General features: G+C 43.0%; 1 protein-coding gene across 1 annotated transcript; it reads left to right on the forward strand.

Annotated features, from left to right (window-relative positions):
• The first annotated feature begins 12,287 nt into the window (after window positions 1-12,287).
• On the forward strand, window positions 12,288-15,803 carry LOC311321442 (uncharacterized protein). The gene has a single exon (XM_084453423.1). The coding sequence runs from the start codon at window positions 12,357-12,359 to the stop codon at window positions 13,845-13,847; it is 1,491 nt and encodes a 496-aa protein (XP_084309549.1). The 5' UTR covers window positions 12,288-12,356; the 3' UTR covers window positions 13,848-15,803.
• Window positions 15,804-19,271: the final 3,468 nt, after the last annotated feature.

Genomic DNA, 19,271 nt, shown 5'->3' on the forward strand with positions numbered 1-19,271 from the left:
TGTCTGTTTTGGTCTTGTCCTTGCACCTTGTCTATTGTTGTCTATTTATTGTTATGCACCCACAGTCTCAAGCAAATTCCTTGTATGTTTCAAAACCTACCTAGCCAGAATAAGTCTGATTCTGATTGTTATTATTGGATGCTAGCCACTTGTTCTTCTGCAATCTTACCTGTCAACACATCACAATGGAAATTGGCTGGCTGGTCACTGCCAGAGACACCAGGAGCTTCCAGCCAGAAAACTGGTTCTGTGGGACCCAACACACGGGCATCGCTCATAAGGGTGTCCCACACTAACATATGTACATGGACATACTTAAGATAGATGCAGAAGTGCCAATGGAAGGCACATCCGAGGATGCTAAGGTCATTGATCATCATTGATCTTTGAAAATGTTTTTAAGCTATGATGTAATCATCTGATGTCTTCATTCTTAATTGTCAAATAAAATAAAATAAAGACCCGACTCACAAATGATGATGGTCTTACCCAGGAGCATGCCCCTGGACATTAGTCCTCTCACACTGGAGCCCACAAACAAATCACCAAGACCAGGCAGGTGTGTTAATGCTCGGCTGGAGTTAAATTGGCTTTGGTTTTTTGTTTTATTAAATGGGTTTTGCCTTTAAAATGGTCTGAGGATTCTGTTCCAGCTACAGTAGGCTTGCGAGAACAGACAGAATGGAGCCTTTTGGGTTATCCGATCCATATTTTGAAGCTATCGTGCTCAGTCAACTGAAGTGTGTCAAAGAAAGAGAGCGTTTGGGAGAGATCAGTGTAGGATCACTCAGTAATGGGGCTTTTATAAGCTGATCATACCACTAATAAAGTGGCTGTCCTAAATGTGATTGCTGTACAGTAGCCTAGTCTGTCTCCCCACCCCTGCTTTGAAACACCACAGCAAGTATGTTAAAGGACACACACACGAGCATACACACACTCCTGCATAACGCAGGTAGATACACACTCAAGCTCACATGCATGAATACAGACACCCTCTCAAGTCAAGACTCAACTGCATTCATTCAGTGCAGGTGGTTTCATGCATTATCATTTTTGGAACTATACTGCCTCCTTGTGGTGTATTTCAGACAAGCACCTACTGACCTTCCAGTGCAAATTATTGTGAATTCTGTTCCCTACCTTGAGGAGTCTAACATTTGTTCTGAGAGGAAATGAATTGCAATTAGATAGCTTTCACTTAATCAGCCGAATCCTAACTTAAAATAAACTTTGCCCGCAAGTAGGCCTATTCACCCATGCACTTCCACCAAGATAGCCCTACTGAAACTGACATGAACGTAGTCAGGGGGGTATGGATAAAGAATGGATAAATGGTAAATTAGCCAATATGACTCACATCTGGGCATATTTCTCTATAGGCTACAATATAGGCCTGCATAATAGCTATAGAGTGTATCAAAAAATTTTTTTTTTTATCTTGCTGTCAATGTTTTTAAGTTTGTATTATGGCATTCTGATTTGATTGATGAGCTATGGTTCACACCAAGCTAGCCCAACCTGTCATAGAGCTTGTGAACGGGTAATTTCCCTATTCCAAGAATCAAATCAAATTAAACTTTATTTGTACTTCATCTAAATTCTATTTCAACCATGAATGACACAATTCGCTTCACAGCAAAATGAAAATTTAATAAATAAGACATAGTAAAGACCACAAGATCTTAATAAAATAGCCTACATTAAAAGACTTCAAAATTCACATAATTTGAAAGAAAGAACTGACTGACTAATTACTAATTTTAACGTTTAGAACAAAACATAAAAGATTCCGGGGTTCTCTGTTAAAGTCGCACTGCAAGCATTCTGTCCCATTTTGGTTCACATAATTGGTCATAGTGTTCACCTATTCAACGATGTATGCCAACAAATTTACAAAATTCTACTTTTGTTGTAATCTTGTAAGGGGGCTGGTTGGCTAGCTGACCCAAACGCAGGACCACGGACACAGACGGACAGTTCCAAGCCCAGAGGGCAGTTTAATACAAAGCGGAGGTACAGAGGTCAAGGCAAAGGGTAGTCAAGTTCAGGCAGGGGTCAATCGATCAACAAACAATGTCCAGAAAACGTAATCCAAGCCGTGGTCGAGGTCCGGGGAGAATGGGTCGGGGAAGCCGTGTGTCAGTCCAGGGAAAGAGCAGCAAACAAACCGGAATCTGGAGGAGTGGAGAGTAGAATGAGTAAAAGGGGAAAAAAAACAACTATAACAACTGCTAGCACGGGAACTACAGAAACCACTACTTGCCACAACGAATCTTAGGGAAGAACTGGCGACGAACGTTGGGAAGACCGGGTTCTTATAGGGGAGGTGATTAGATGAGTAGTGGCAGCAGGTGAGCCGCGCCCTCGGAGCTGGTTAGCGGAACCGTGTTCAGGTGTGCGGGGGTGATCAGGTGTGCGGGGGTGATCAGGTGTGCGGGGGTGATCAGGTGTGCGGGTGTGCGGGGGTGATCAGGTGTGCGGGGGTGATCAGGTGTGCGGGGGTGATCAGGTGTGCGGGGGTGATCAGGTGTGCGGGGGTGATCACGTGTGCGGGGGTAATCAGGTGTGCGGGGGTGATCAGGTGTGCGGGGGTGATCAGGTGTGCGGGGGTGATCAGGTGTGCGGGGGTGATCAGGTGTGCGGGGTGATCAGGTGTGCGGGGGTGATCAGGTGTGCGGGGGTGATCGGGTGTGCGGGGGTGATCAGGTGTGCGGGGGTGATCAGGTGTGCGGGGGTGATCAGGTGTGCGGGGGTGATCAGGTGTGCGGGGGGGATCAGGTGTGGGGGGTGATCAGGTGTGCGGGGGGGATCGGGTGTGCGGGGGTGATCGGGGGTGATCGGGTGTGCGGGGGTGATCAGGTGTGCGGGGGTGATCAGGTGTGCGGGGGTGATCAGGTGTGCGGGTGTGCGGGGGTGATCGGGTGTGCGGGGGTGATCAGGTGTGCGGGGGTGATCAGGTGTGCGGGGGTGATCAGGTGTGGGGGGTGATCAGGTGTGCGGGGGGGATCAGGTGTGCGGGGGTGATCGGGTGTGCGGGGGTGATCGGGTGTGCGGGGGTGATCGGGTGTGCGGGGGTGATCGGGTGTGCGGGGTGATCGGGTGTGCGGGGGTGGAGCTGGAGAGCGCCCAGGCGGAGGCGGAGCCGTAACAAATCTTATATAAAAGTATCTAATTTCTTACTTCCTGGAAAACGGTAGGTCACGTGCAATGACGACAGCAGGTACCTTAGATTTTAGGCCAATAATCTCATGACATACACCCGTCAATCAACACTATCATTCTATCAAATCTGTCTAAAGTTCTTAAAACCCGTCCACCTGTCAATGTTCCAATCAAATTCCTCTAAACATATGTCCCACCCTCATAGCTTGTTTGCGTCGGAAATACGTCAAACTACTGAAGTTAGATGATCTCAAACGTCTGTTTCAGTGCGACTTTAAACACAGACCTTATTTTCGCCATTTCGAAAATCCCATTCATTTTTTCCTCTTTTCAGCCTACAAAATGACATCATACCTCACAATAGCCTACGCTTCCTGCTTCCGCTTAGGCACTTTTTTTTTTTTAGCAGCAGCAGCAAGAAGAAATTTTTTGTTCCAAGTAGAAAATCACACAACAAAGGATGGACTTTGTTCTTCAACCCGAGATCAAGCTACATCGAACAGGTTCTATTTATACCCTCCTCTGCTGTAGTAGTAACTGTTCATGTTGTCAATCGAACTGATTCATTTGTAGCCACCATATGTTTATCGTGAACTAGCTAGCCTAGAATAGGCTACATTTAATTATTTACATCAACCGTTTTTTTCACCGTATATCTGACGTATACCAATCAGAAATCAGAACTCTTCTATCTTGAATAGGCCTACTCGTCCTTATAAGACCTATTTTCGCCACGTTCCGCCGCGTGTTCCCCGTTCTATTCGCCATTGTGCCAACAGCTGCGTCTATAGTCCGCAGGAATGAGCCCCTACTATGTTCTAATGTGAATCGAGTGCATTATACACGCCAATAAACTGCACGTTACCCAGTCACAGTGAGCAAATTGTTGTGAATGTTGTGAGATTACTCAAGGAGTATAGTATTATCGTCACCAGGCTTTCCAGGATGGAGTGAGTGAGTTCAGCCCCGACAAAACGTAGCCAAACATTTATTGACACGGATCAGGGGCCCACAAGGTTGCGTACGAACAAAACGGGCCCTGAAATACGGGTACGCCACTTTTCGCGCCAAAGTTGTGATCTATAAAAACTAACTAACAGGCTACAAACTTGACGGGAGAGTTCTGACCCATGCATACGCACATTTCTGGAGAAATGTTAAACTGCGAGTCGAATGGCAAGAGGACTCGAAAAACACTTTCAATTTGATACCTTGTGTAAAATTATCAATTTTAGGCATACCTCTCCCGCATTATAGAGCTCCCATAATACGACAAGTCGTGTAGAATGGGTTTATGTCAACAATCCTGATGCAGAAGCACGCAGACAACTTATTTTCATTAAGTTTGACTGCTTGTGAATAAATATTAGGGTGTGTGAATGTTTTTGGGAATATGCCAACTCACTGTTGATTTTGCAAACGTCACCATCAATAAATCAATGTAGTTGTAGGCCTACAGTAAGAGCGGCTTACTTGTCTTAACAGAAAACAATCCAACTCCGAGTCACTCTTCATCCCCTCCTCTGCTTCAGTGTTCACCAGCAGGTGAACGCCAACCCCAGATTCACTCTTTTTTGAACAAGCTTTGTCAGCTTGGCATTTTGCCTCAGTATATTTTGTATCAGCCTCCGCCATTGACTTAGCTTCTCACTTTGATTCAGATGGATTGCACTCCACGGATATGACAATTTATGTATTGAGGGTTCAACCCACCCCACCTCCCCCCAATTCCCCACCCCACTTACCCTCAACTCCACCCACACAGCCCAAAGGTTGACGCCCAGAAACCTCCCAAAGAATGAACAACATCAAAATACAGCCCGATGGAGGGGCCTCTGCAGATAAACGCACCATCACACATTATTGTGAGACCTAAGTGATCATTGAGAGGGTTTATTTTTGTATGACTATATTGTATTTTTTAGGAAAATCCTACTAATATAGGCTACCTGTAAAGCGTGAACCGTAGTGAAATGGTGCACACCGTTTTACAGATTGAACATGGCCCAGGCTTTCCATTTCCATTCAGTATCAGACTCAGATCCTGTCTAGAGGTTTAGGGTTAAACCCCGGCTTTCCAAAACTGTCATCTGGTACTGATCATCCGCTTTTGTATCAGGTTATATCTAGTTTGCGACTTAGGAGAGAAATTAAAACTTGGACATGCCAAACAAGCAGAGATGAGGGGTAGATGATTGTAAAACGTATCAGAGACTATACATTTAAGCACAAATGGACAATATATTAGAGCTGCACAATTAATCGTGAATTAATCAAAATCGCGACTATGACCTCCGCAATTAACTAATCGCAAAAGGCCGCAATTAATGTGATTAATAATTTTGCTTTGAATTGAGTGTGCTAGGACTACATGGACGAATCACAGGCGCTTATGCTGTCTGACCAATCACATGCGTTTCTGCTGAGTGCTCTGTGCGCAGCAATTTCACTGAGAAGACAGATAGCAATAGGGCAAGACAAGTGTCACAAGAGTACCTGCAGCTGTGAGTAGTGAAAAAATGAGCGAAAACAAGGTCAGTGAGTTAGTAGCAAGAAAGGGATAAACGTCCATGATCTGGGAGCATTTTGGTTATTATATATTAATATTATAGGCCTATATTAAATCGCAATTATTAATCGCAATTACCATTTTGAAGCAAATAATCGCAATTATTATCTTTTGTCATAATCGTGCAGCCCTACAATATATACAAAAAAACAAAACTATACACTATACATAGTACTTAATTAGTATACATATATGTTTAGTACAACAGATGCCCAAGTCATAGTGTGTGCGTGTGTGTGTGTGTGTGTGTGTGTGTGTGTGTGTGTGTGTGTGTCTGTCTGTCTGTAAAGGCATATGAGTGCGTGGGGAGTGTGTGTGTTTAGGGGTATGTATGGCCTGAGGATGGAAACTCCCCTTCAGTCTCTCAGTTTTGGCCCTGAGACTGCAGAGGCGCCTTTCTGACCTCAGCAGTGAGAACAGACCATTGTTGGGGTGAGTCATGTCCTTCATGATCTTCTGGGCTCTCGTCCTCCCCCTCTTGGAGTAGGTGTCCTGCAGGGAGGGGAGAGATGTTCTGAAGGGGCGTTCGGCTGAGTGTAGCACTCTCTGCAGGGCGCTGCATTCACAGGAGGAGCAGTTCCCATACCATGCTGTGATGCAGCCTGTCAGACACTCTCCACAGCAGCGGAATTGAGGATCCTTAGGATGGAGGGTGAGACCTTGAATTTCTGCAGCTGTCAGAGGAAGTAGCCTCTGCCTGGATTTTTTGAGTGTGTTCTGGGTTCGGAGAGTCCAGGTGAGGTCCTCAGTGATCATGTGCACACCAAGGTATTTTAAGCTGGAAACCCTCTCCACAGGTTCTCCACTGATCTTCAGCGGGGTGTATTCGCCAATATGCTGTCTCCTGAAGTCCACCACCACTTCCTTCATCTTGCCGACGTTCAGGGTCAGGTTGTTGAACTGACACCACTGTGGCAGGATGTTTACCTGATTTAGGTAGGCCTTTTCGTCATTGTTAGAGATCAGACCTACCACCACAGTGTCATCTGCAAATTTGATGATGGAGATGGAACTGTAGCAAACAAACAGTAGGCTATATCCCATCATCTATATCAGTGAAAGCAAGCTAACATTAGATAGCCACCGTGATCCAGTTTGATGTAGCTAGCTAGTCAATGGTGTAACTAGCTAGCTGATCTAACATTAGTTAGTGGTAGCTTAGCCTCATGAGACCATCCTGATTCTGCAAGCTTACATTCTTTTTTATCTCACAAATCAGTCTGGATATTGTCCATAGTGATCGGTTTCCAATAACAGGCCTACCCATAAACCTACGATGCAATGTGGCAAGAACAATGGGGCTGCTGGTTGGGCGATTAATGGTGGCTAGCCAACGCGGGTTGCTCAGTTCCACTCTGAGCTACTCAGAGCATTGCTTACTAGGCTCAGAAGAAAGCTTAACGTTACAGTTGGGATCATAATTTGTGGCTGACCTTGTATTGTAGGCAGTCAAATTACTTTTAAAACAAGCTTAACATTTATTTGGTAACACTAGCTGGCTAACATTTCCGTTTGTTGGCATCTCATCTTCATGGTCAGTTGATATTAGAGTTATCTTAGCTCTTAGTTCTCTTAGAGTTCTATTAGAGAGCTTATACGGGGTCGGGTTGCGGAGGCAGCAGCTCCAGCAGGGGGCCCCAGACATCCCTTTCCCTAGCAGCATCAACCAGCTCTGCCTGGGGAATCTTTAGCCGCTCATAGGCCAGTGCAGAGATGTAGTCCCGCCACCTGGTCCAGTGTCTACCCCGTGGCCTCCTCCCAGCCAGAGACGCCTGGAACACCTCCCTTGGGAGGCGCCCAGGAGGCATCCTCACTAGATGCCCGAACCACTTTTAATTTAATTTAATTTCAAACCTTTATTTAAACTCGTAGGGCAATTGAGGTTTCCCTCATTTCCAATGCCGACGAGCTCACAAGCAAACACAAACATCAACAAATCATAAGCAATTTACAACAATAATACAATTAAGATCTAAAACAGTGACAAGTTGAGGAACAAACTCATCTGGCTCCTTTCGACGCAAAGGAGCAGCGGCTCTACTCCGAGTCTCTCCCGGGTGACCAAACTTCTCACCCAATCTCTCAAGGAAACCCCCGCCACCCTCCGGAGAAAACAAATTTTGGCCGCTTGTATGCGTGATCTCGTTCTTTCGGCCATGACCCATCCTTCATGACCATAGGTGAGGGTGGGGACGAAGATAGACTGGTAGATCGAGAGCTTTGCCTTTTGCAAAGTGCTGATTAAATCTAGGCAAAGCAAAGCGCACAGCCATAACAATTGGTAATTAATCACAAAAGACCTACCTTTATATAGTAACCCAAACTCGTTTAATCCACTTCATTTTGGAATCAACTTTCAACAAATACTCCAGATCTCCGTTTTCCATTTTCATTGATGCTAGCTAGATAGCTAAAGTGATGTGATTGACAGGTGACGTGAATGACGGGACAGTCATGACAAGTTTTGATTGGATAAACCATCCCAATGTTAAAATGTCAATGGGAATTCCAATGTAATCACTTTGAGAACGGGCTTACCCTACGCCCACTTTTAAGCATTTTGACAAATGACAAATTAGGTTTCATTTCGACTGATGACGACATTATTCGCGGTTTTGTATGTGTGGGCTAATTTGATTGGTTGATTTTTCATTCGGTCTTGATTTCCGTGAGCCAGAATCATTTTACTTGGCCTAATGTTAAGTGAATGACGAGCTAGTAAAACAGCTGTCAACGGACCGTAACGTGGATTGTATTTTCATGAGGACTGTAGGGGGCGACGGAGCACTAACAAAACGCTAAACACGGATGAAAATGAAGCGATATGGCAGAATACAAGACACATTTAAGTCAAAAACAGTCTGAAAGTCTGTTTTTGACAGTCACTGAAAGAATGCGCAAAAAACTAGTTTTATTTGGATTTGTATGGGTAAGCCAGGCTTATCCTGGCTTATAGGAGCAAAGCACGCTATCTGTGGCTCCAGTCCAGCTTCTATCACTGCATTTACTTGGTACTTGGCATCTGTGGTAACTGGGATATAGCTATTAGGCCTCTCTAACTTCAACTCTGCTACTGCTCCTAACGGTAGACTACCTGTGCCAGATTTGTGAAAGCAACAAAGGAGGCCTCGGCTAATTCGTCGTCAATCTTGATCTGTTCCTGCCCATAAAGATCTGACACGATCTTCATACTTAAGTGGTGCACGAGGGGATTTTGTAGCGCAGTTTAAGCACCTTTACCATATTTTTAAATCCCTTGTTTTCCGCAACGGAGTATGGTCTCGTGTCTGCAGCAATAAACATCCCAATAGATTTGGTAATCGCTTTCGCCCTGTCTGATTCCGCAGCGAATAGCTGCTTAAATGCTGCGGTGAGAAGTTGTTGAGCAGCGACCTTTTTCTTGGCTCCTGTAACGCCAGGGTGATGTTGCATCAAATGGCTGGCCATGCTCGATGTATTTCCAAGGGTTAGGGTTAGCTGGGTCACAGGCGAGGAAGGGAGGGGGGAAAAGTAGGCTACTGTATGTTGTTGATTGGATAGCTTGCTGAATGCAGTTGTCAACCAGGCCTTAATTCCCAACCGTTTTGCTTTCGCAAGTTGTGAATGGTAATTAAAAATTACAGTTTTCACTCTGTATTCTTTTTGGTAGGGACAATTCGTGTTTCCGTGGCTTTGGTATGGACATGTCCATAGCATCCATACCTAAAACTACGCCTATGAGCCTACCTGACCACTGATTGTAGGGCTTATAGGCTACTGTACATAGCCTACACGCACCTCCACACACAATTTCAAGCACAGTGACGACGAGGACCTTTATATCAGATCTATCTCACTATTCCCATAAGCGGTGCACAGGCAGTCTTTCAGTCGCCTTAAACTAATTAAAACATATCTGCGGTCTTCAATGAGTGAGAATCGTCTCTCAAATCTGGCAATGCGTTTTATTGAGAGAGAAATTACAGAGGGTGGACTTGCAATGTAGGCCTAATTGGGACATTTGCGAGCATGCAGAAAAAATGAACACAGTTCAGATAGTCTACACATTCCAAGAATAGCCTACTTTTAGTTTCTACTTTTTTTTTGAGTAGCCTACATTGGATTATTAATCTTATAGCCTTTACCATGACATGTTGCCTCTGAGCGAATTGAGTGAAAATACCGTAGCCTATAGCCTAGGGATTTGTCTTACATTAGTATGGCTATACTATTTGTTGTGGAGTTCTAGCACATACTAGGCCTACTGGTGACTACGTAACTGCAGTTGATGCCTGGAAGTGCTGTGACATGTTTAGTCTGGTCTCGTCCTTATAATAAAGAACACGTCTTTTGTTATCCCCGGTCCTCGTTCTTATGTAATATGATGAAATAATGAAATAAGTTTATATAGCTCCAGTATATCACAGCTATATGTTTCAGATGGTACAAATTAAGATAAATTCAATAGGCTATTTTCATGAATATATTATTAGAAACATATTTTTGATTGACAGACAGGCTAGGGGCCCCTTTGAGGTGAAAAAAACCCATGGGAATAAAAGTGAATCTACGCCCCTGTCATAATTATATTTGACAGGGAAGCCGAAGTGCTTCCACATGGGACGTGTTCTACGCCCCTGTCATAATTATATTTGACAGGGAAGCCGAAGTGCTTCCACATGGGACGTGTTCTACGCCCCTGTCATAATGATATTTGACAGGGAAGCCAAAGTGCTTTAACCCTAACCCACATGGGACGTGTTCTACGCCCCTGTCATAATTATATTTGACAGGGAAGCCGAAGTGCTTTAACCCTAACCCACATGGGACGTGTAGGAAGCGGTGGCTTTTTCGAGTTCTTCTGCTTCGCAAGCGCTAGCCATTTTCAGCCTTGCAAAGCAAATTGGGAGAGCCTATTAATGTGCCCCTGCATGAACACACCGCCTATTAATGCGCCCCTGCATGAACACACAAGGACGTTTTAGCATAATCAACCAATCATTGCACTTCAGAGTAAAACAGCACGTGCATCTGACTTATATGCAGTACCTGAGTAGCTAGCTTCAGCTTTAGTTTTATTGTGTTCTACGGACCCGGAGACAACCGTCCGCCAGGGACAGTGTGGGGTAGGCAACTGACGCCTACTACCCATCTTTCTGGTGCCCTCCGTCAGCCGCAAACGAAGGACTACATCTCCTTAGCTGCCCCGGTGCCCCCCTGCCCACCTTTTTCAATGAACAGTCTGCCACCTTCATCCTCCAGCTTCGTCTGCCCACCTCGACCTGCGGACCCCCTTTTTTCCTCGGACATTCTCCAGCCTGACACTAGCTATGTTTCCATCAGCCTGTTTAGATGCGCATCTAAAAGTGTCGCATCGGAAAATGATGATGGAAACAACAAAATTAAAATTAAAATCCCCTGATTCGCACAAACAAAAATACTCTCGCTATGGCCGGGTTTTGGCTGATTCGAAAAAGTGTTTATTCGCAAAAATGGGGGATGGAAACAGTTTAATTCAAATTAAGTCTGACATGGCGCACTTGCACACACGTGACTGACTGTAGCTCTCAGATGTAAAGATGTTCTTTAGCGCAAGTAATGTACATTCAAAATTTGTCTTCACGAGCATAATGTCAAGCATTTCAATAGAACACAAATACAACACAAATGCACAACATTAAACATCGTATTCTCTAGATATTTAATACAGATCAGTTACACAAGTCATCCTTCTGCAATCACCAACTCGTCTCAGGAATCATCTTCTCTGGGTAGGATAGCAAAATGTTTACATCTGGCTAGTCACACGACAGACGTGCGCTCCTTTCGTCAACAATATTGCATGGTGCGTTTTGATGCCGGCAACAGCATGCGAGACTTGTTTTTTTTCCAGTTCTGCGGTCAGGTAATCTCGCAACTCATGCGAGTTTGTAGTGTAGTTTTCACGCTCCAAACATTTAATGGAAACACGCATGATTCGTATTTCTTATAATGCACATTTCCCAAAGATCCAAATCACTTTTAGATGGAAACGAGGTTAATGTCTACTATTAAACATTGTTTCCTCATGTCTCCCATGTGGAAAATATGGTTCGATTAAATTTTTTGTTTTTGCTTTAATATTCATTTTGATTAGCTTTAATCTTTTTTCATTTTGAACAGGCTAGGCAATTTTTTGATAAGTGCTTTTACAGTTGACATGGAGACCCCGTTGATAGTCGTCAATTCGTTGACACATTTGCACATCCCTAGTCTCTGGCGCGTGTGGCAGTGTGTTGCGCAACATCGGCTCCAGAGAAGAGACCGAGATGTCTCTTCTGATAATTAGGAATAGCCAAAATGCTTCTTAGAATAATATGTTAAACTTATTAAAAACGGGATTCGAGCCCTAATTTTCGCTGTCAGCCATGTTAGGTTGAATAATGAAATAGGCTTTATCATATGTATCTTCCTTTTTTCCCCAGATGGCCATCGGCTCTCTCAACCAGAGGCCCCACAGATTAAAGAGGAACAAGAGCTGTGGACCTGTCAGGGGGGAGAGCTGATTCAAGGGCTGCAGTCTGATACTACAGACTCCATTTGCACTCCTCTCAGTGACCCAGAGGACTTGTCTCAACTCCCACCTCTTGACCAAACTCCAACTATGGAGAACAGAGAAAGAGATTCTTTATCCACTAACAGAACTGAAGAACAAATCAAAGCAGAGTCTGAAGAAGAGGACTATAGAGCACCAGAACCAGCCAGTGTCAGAACCAGCCAGACAGCTCACAGTTTAGAAGAGAATGAGAGTGGACTGATTCTTGAACCAATGGTCTGCTGCCTTAGGCTTCTGCATACTGGAGTGCCTAAATTGCCTGTACAATCAAGGAGAACACAGGTCAAGTGTTCTAGACCTATTACTAGCCCTTCTTCAAGCCCTAACACTCGCCTCAGGCGCCCCTGGACCAGGCCTTTTCCCAGCTCCAGTCCTGGCACTGAGAGTGAAGATGTTTCTGGAGAGCCTGAGAGAGAGGCAGTAGAGAAACGATATCAGTGTGAGGAATGTCACAAAGCTTTTAGTTTACAGAAAAGTTTGGTTATACATAGAATAATCCACACAGGACAGAAACCATATGAGTGTGAGGAATGTCACAAGGGTTTTAGTCAGAAGGTTAGTTTAGTTCAACATAGTAGAATACACACTGGAGAGAAACCATATCAGTGTGAGGAATGTGGAAAAACTTTTAGTAGTTACAGTTATTTGGTTTTACATAGAAGATTCCACACAAGAGAGAAACCATATCAGTGTGAGGTATGTCACAAAGCTTTTAGCATACAGAGTAGTTTAGTGAAACACAGAAGAATTCACACAGGAGAGAAACCGTATCAGTGTGAAGATTGTGGAAAAGCTTTTAGTTGTAACAGTTCGTTAGCTTTACATAGAATAATCCATACAATAGAGAAACCATATCAGTGTAATGCATGTCACAAAGGTTTTAGGCGGAAGCCTGCTTTAGATGGTCATAGAAGAGTCCACACAGGAGAGAAACCATATCACTGTGAGGTTTGTCAGAAAGCTTTTAGTCAAAAGAGTTCTTTAGTTGGCCACAGAAAAATCCACATAGCAGAGAAACCATATCAGTGTGAGGACTGTGACAAAGTTTTTAGTCAAAAGAGTTATTTAGTCAGCCATAAAAGAATCCATACAGGAGAGAAACCATATCAGTGTGAGGAGTGTGATGAAGCTTTTAGGCAGAAAAGTCATTTAGTTATACACAGAAGGAGAATCCACACAGGAGAGAAACCATATCAGTGTGAGTTATGTGACAAAGCTTTTAGTCATAGGTCTGATTTAGTTCGTCATAGAAGAATGCACACAGGAGAGAAACCATATCATTGTGAGGAATGTGACAATGCTTTTAGTCAAAAGTGTGATTTAGCTAGACATAGAAAAATCCACACAGGAGAAAAACAATATCAGTGTGAGGAATGTGGTATAGCTTTTAGACTTGAAGGTATGTTAGTTAGCCATAGACGAATCCACACTGGAGAAAAACCATATCGGTGTGAGGAATGTGACAAAGCTTTTAGTCGTAAGAGTCATTTAGTTAGACATAGAAGAATCCACGCAGTAGAGAAACCAGATCAGGGTTAGGAATGTGACAAAGCGTTGTCATAAGTCTGATTTAGTCAAGAATCCACACAGGGAGAAACCATATCAGTGTGAGGAATGTGACAGTTTTTAGTTAATAAATAATTTGGCTAGTTTAACCATATCAATGTTATTGATGTGACATCTTTCGGGCATAACTCCCGGTTCACATTGGATGCGGAAGTGCCAGCAAGTACAGGCAGTTTCCTTTTGGCACCCGTGTTAACCAGTTTGACCATTCACACTGGATTCAGCTCAGCAGTGATGGTATCGGTCTGGTCTATTTTATCCACAAGCGAATTTGTGTCTGGACAGCCTGGTTCCTGATGCTTTGCAGCACTCCTGCATCTAGTGGAAACCTGGCGTTAGTCATTTAGTTGACCATATCACTATGAGGAATGTGACAAAGTCTTTAGTTGTAAGTCATTTAGTCACGACTCAAGATCTGTTTATTGCTATGTATATGGTTCACAAATACTAGGAATTTGACTACACGCTGTTGTAGACATATAACAAGGTGCAGGACAGGACAGTGCAACATAATGCAGTGCAATGTACAAATTATGATATGCAGTTAAAAATAAATATAAAGGGGGAGGCACAATACAGTATGTGTACTATATAGAAAATGGGGTGTGGTGAATGTACAGCGTGTGCAGATTGTAGTTTGGTGTGTGAGCGGTGTTATGTGCAGTGTGTGTGTGCCATTTAAGGTAGTCAGCCATATAAGTCAGTCAACTTTATTTACATAGCACTGTTCATACAAGTAAATGTAGCACACAGTGCTGTACTGAATAAATAACAGTTAAAATAGTAGAAAAAGAAATAAGAATATAAAACAGGACCGATCATATATGGTAAAAGAAGAAACAGTAAACGGTGTAAAAAAAAAAAAAAAAAGTCTGTATTTTTAAATGGGTAAAACGACATGATAAAAGTTAGATTTAAAAAGGTACGTCTTAAGATGTACCTCATACTTCGTCATTTAAAGGTTCCCGCAGTTTCAGCCATTCTTAGGTTTTCTGGGAGGGTATTCCAGAGGCTGGGGGTGGAAAAATGTAGGCTACCTTCCCATGTCTCTTGGTCCTGGTTCCAGGAATTGTTAAAAGTTCAGTGTCAGAGGACCTACTTGGTGTATACTGTAAAAGCATGCCTGACATTTATTCAGGTGCATGACTATGGAGAGCTTTATAAACTAATAAATTAATATTTAAATCTGTTCTAAAACTGACCAGTAACCACTGTAGCGATTGTAAGACTGGTGTGATGTGTGCCCTCCTTCTGGTCTTAGTGAGAACACGTGCTGCAGCATTTTGTATCATCTGAAGTTCGCTAATAGCTTTCTTTGGTAGACCAGATAGGAGAGTGTTACAGTAACCCATCCTGCTACTGATAAAAGCATGTGTTAGTCTTTCGGTGTCAGCCTGGGAGAGAAAAGGTTTCACCTTAACAATGTTTCTCAGGTCATACAAGGATGTCCTTGTTACACTCTTCATATAGCCCTCAAAATTAAGATCAGAATCAAACATGACACCTTGGTTTCTGACTTGGCATTTGGTGTTCATATAAGATTCCACACAGGAGAGGGAAGCCATATCAGTGTGAGGAATGTGACAAAACTTATATTCATTTTCTTTAATACTTTAATGAACGATAGAACAATCCACAAAGGAGAGAAATTATATCAATGCCAGAAATGTGACAAAGCTTTTAGTGAGTAGAGGACTTGTTTCCCATCAAAGTATCCACAACAGAGAGAAACCTTGAGTGCCAGAAACCTGGCAAATATTTTAGTTCTTTCTCCTCTATGTTCATATTAATAAAGAAAGCAGTTTAACACAATAATACATTATTTTGAGACAGTTTAGCACAATCCCCAAGGCACAGTTGTGTTTACAGCTGAATGTTGATAGGCCACAGGAGTACAGGCTATTAGTTAAATCTTGTGTGTTCTACCTTTTTGCTCCCCTTTGTTGAAGGTATGTTTTGTAAAAAAAAAAAAAGATTGATTGTTTCAACTATTTGGTGAATAAATCTATTTGCCAGAATTCAAAGTCCCTGATTCTCCTTGTTTACTATCTTAGGCTACCCTACTCAAATAATATATTGAGGTATTTATAGAAGTTGATTTACTGACACTTCTGATGGAAGTGAATGTAATAATACATTTTATTAATAAATTATTTTTTTAATATTTTTTACCTGTCAGACAATGTCAAAGTGCTGAAATGGATGTAATTTTGCCAATTATTTGTCCAAAAATGCTCAATAGCCTACTAAAATAAGCTTTTTCTAGAAGGAAAGAAGAGCAGGACAAGCGTCATTCCGGCCGGTGGGACAGTTCAAGTCAGCTCAACTGCTCAAGTAATGAACTAGACTCAAGAATCAGTCTCTAAACGCTGCGCCCAACTAGAGACTGAAGACATGCATCCTGATTTCTGGCTTAAAAGTGGGCGGAAACAAGAGTAAAAAACAAAACTGTATTGCAGAACCAATGCAGCATCATTAGGGAGGTCCTTCGTCCCCTAACGGGACGGTGACATGCTGAAATTGTGTTTTATTAGGTCCATCTGGCCTGACGTGTCATTAAGGATTTGCACCCTGCATATTCTTAGCCTAGGGCTATCCTTACCCCAGGGCTAAGAGTTAACCCTGGGTTAACTTTGACCCTTTTCACACACATTGTTAACCCAGGGTTAACCTAAGCCCAGAGCTATACCATTCACACTGCAGTTCTACTACCCCTGGGTTAAATGTCCGTTAGAACATGCAACTAATGTTGAGGCTACATTCAAATGAAGTGTACTCGTGACTACTCATTAAGAGCAAGCAGCAATGTTAAAATGTTGCCATCTAGTTCCTTTTAAACTGATTTTTCCGACCACTGAACAATTCAGTTTGTGACCTGATGGCAGCTGTCTGCTCACTTGAGGTGTTCAAGGAAGACCTGCAGGGAGACTGCACACTTCCCAACAGTGCAGGAACAGGTTCAGGGTGAGAGGGATGTCTTCTTTTGACTTTGTCAACAAACTGATTGGAAACTTCAGCAAACTTTTTGACAGCTTCAGCCTTAGACAGCAGTTCACCCTGCTCATTCAGAATCCATTCCTCATCACAGATGTCCGGGGGTCATGAAGTCACACAGCTCTTCAAGTGGGCAAAACCTGGTCCTCTCCAGATGGAACTGGTTGATCTCCAAGCAGATGTGGCCCTGAAAGAGCATTTTGGAGGAACTGACCCTGCCACTGTCATAGAAATTGTAGTTTCACCACCTTACCACCTCCCTCAACCTTTCACATAGCTGTGCTAATCTAATTTATGACAGGATGACCTCCAGGAGGTCAACACACCTGTCTGCTCCAGAATAAACATCCTTTGTCCTATTGTCCCTGCAAGAATTACCGCCTTTTCTCATGTCACGTCTGTATTCTCGACCACTGTTAATGATGCCTGCCATTTAATATGACATGCACAATGGGTTAGCCAATCACATCCCTGGAAGCGTCATACCTGTGTATTGCTTGAATATAAGGCCGCGCAAGACCAGACTGCGGGACTTCTGTTGGATGAACCACTCACGTGCATTGTCCTGAAGTCCTTGCGCTCGTATGTTTTCTCAATAAACCAGACTTAACCTCTTTGAGCGAATCTTGGCTCAAATAGCGATTCATAATGACAGATTGATGAAAACAACTGTTTCGCGGCAGAAAATAGATTTTTTAGAAGTTGCATTCTCAGTGCCCCATCCGCCGCAATTACATGGATAAAGTTTGGCTCGAGCTGGATTTTAAATTTCTTCTACAGTACAGGCCTCCGAATTACACCAAAATTATCTCGGTGAGTCAAACGTCTTATAATATGCCGTAAATAAGGTCCAGGTTGTCAAAAACGAGCATTCTCCTTTAATGTGCCATTGTCTCCTTGTTTTTACCATTTCCATGCCTTGTACTTTAACGCACTCCTACAGATTTCATCCGATCAACTTCATATTCGGTCAGCTTGATCTTAAGACCTTTGTGATCAAAAGTTATCAAAGAATTTAGTTTTCACCAAGCATACTTACCGTGGCGCCCCGCCAAAATTTGAAATTTGTCCATAAAACAGGAAGTCCTCATAACTCCTCCATACATTATCCAATTTGTCCGATGTTTCTCACGCTTCATGACGGTTCTGTCCTGAACACATCTGTGTGTCAGTATTGCGTCACGTATAGCGCCACCTATTGGTGAAACAGGAAGTCCTCAAAACTCCTCCATACATTATCCGATTGGCACCAAATTGCTGACGCTTCATGAAGATCACATTCTGAACACATCTATGCGTCGGTATTGAGTCACACTTACAGCGCCACCTACTGGTGAAACAGGAAGTACTCATAACTCCTATATACGTTATCCGATTTACTCCAAATTGCTCATGCTTGATGAAGGTCGCATCTTGAACACATCTGTAAGTCAGTATTGCGTCATGCCTACAGCGCCACCTACTGGTGAAACAGGAAGTCTTCATAACTCCTACCTACATTATCCAATTTACTCCACATTGCTCATGCTTGATGAAGGTCGCGTCCTACAACCTACAGGTCAAGCAGGAAGTCATCATAACTCCTACATACATTGTCCGATTTACACAACATTTCTCACGCTTCATCAAGGTACCGTCCTGAACACATCTATGCGTCGGTATTGAGTCACGATTAGAGCGCCACCTACTGGTGACAGGTAGTTTCTCTCAATACTGGAAAACGAAATAGCACCGCCTTTAACAGCGCCGCACCCCGACACGCGTGGGCCCGCTCACTGCTGCTCGCAGCACTAGTTGTATTTTATTATGTCATTGCATATATATATATCATTGATCTTATTTTATGGTTTTCTATTTTTATGTATTGATGTTTTGCTTTTAATGTCTTTTTTACAATGCACTTTACTCTTACTACTTTTCAATTGTTATCTTCTCTTTTGTAAAGCTCTTTGAACTGCATTTTATGTCACGAAAGGTGCTCATAAAGTGTATTATTATTATTAAATATATCAGACTACAGGGATAGCTAACACAATGACCTACCATGTAGGCAACATCTCTGTAACTATTTGTATACTCTACTGAGTCATGTCTCTCCTATGAAGTATTTAGCCCATGTTTATTGCTCTGTATTTGTTCTGAGCCAATTGACAAACATTTTCCAAGAGCTTGCTCCATCGTCTCGTTGAGAGGGATCAGGGAATTATTTTTACAGCTCACTTTTCTGGCCCCTGGGTGAAACTTTTTTTGGCTTCCCACCCCCCAATTACTCTGTCAAGCGCATTGTTTTTCCTCTGTCTGAAATGCGCTATACAAATAAAGTTTGATTTGATTAGATATTGATTACTGTCCCAGGGGGTATTAGATATTGCATTTCTACAGAAGGCAAATACACTAAGCATA

This window comes from Borostomias antarcticus (genome assembly GCF_949987555.1).
Source record: "Borostomias antarcticus genome assembly, chromosome: 19".
Lineage (NCBI taxonomy): Eukaryota > Metazoa > Chordata > Actinopteri > Stomiiformes > Stomiidae > Borostomias > Borostomias antarcticus.

Excerpts from the sequence above, each read along its gene's own strand:
- LOC311321442 (XM_084453423.1), top strand. The coding sequence starts at position 12,357 with ATGGAGAACAGAGAAAGAGATTCTTTATCCACTAACAGAACTGAAGAA.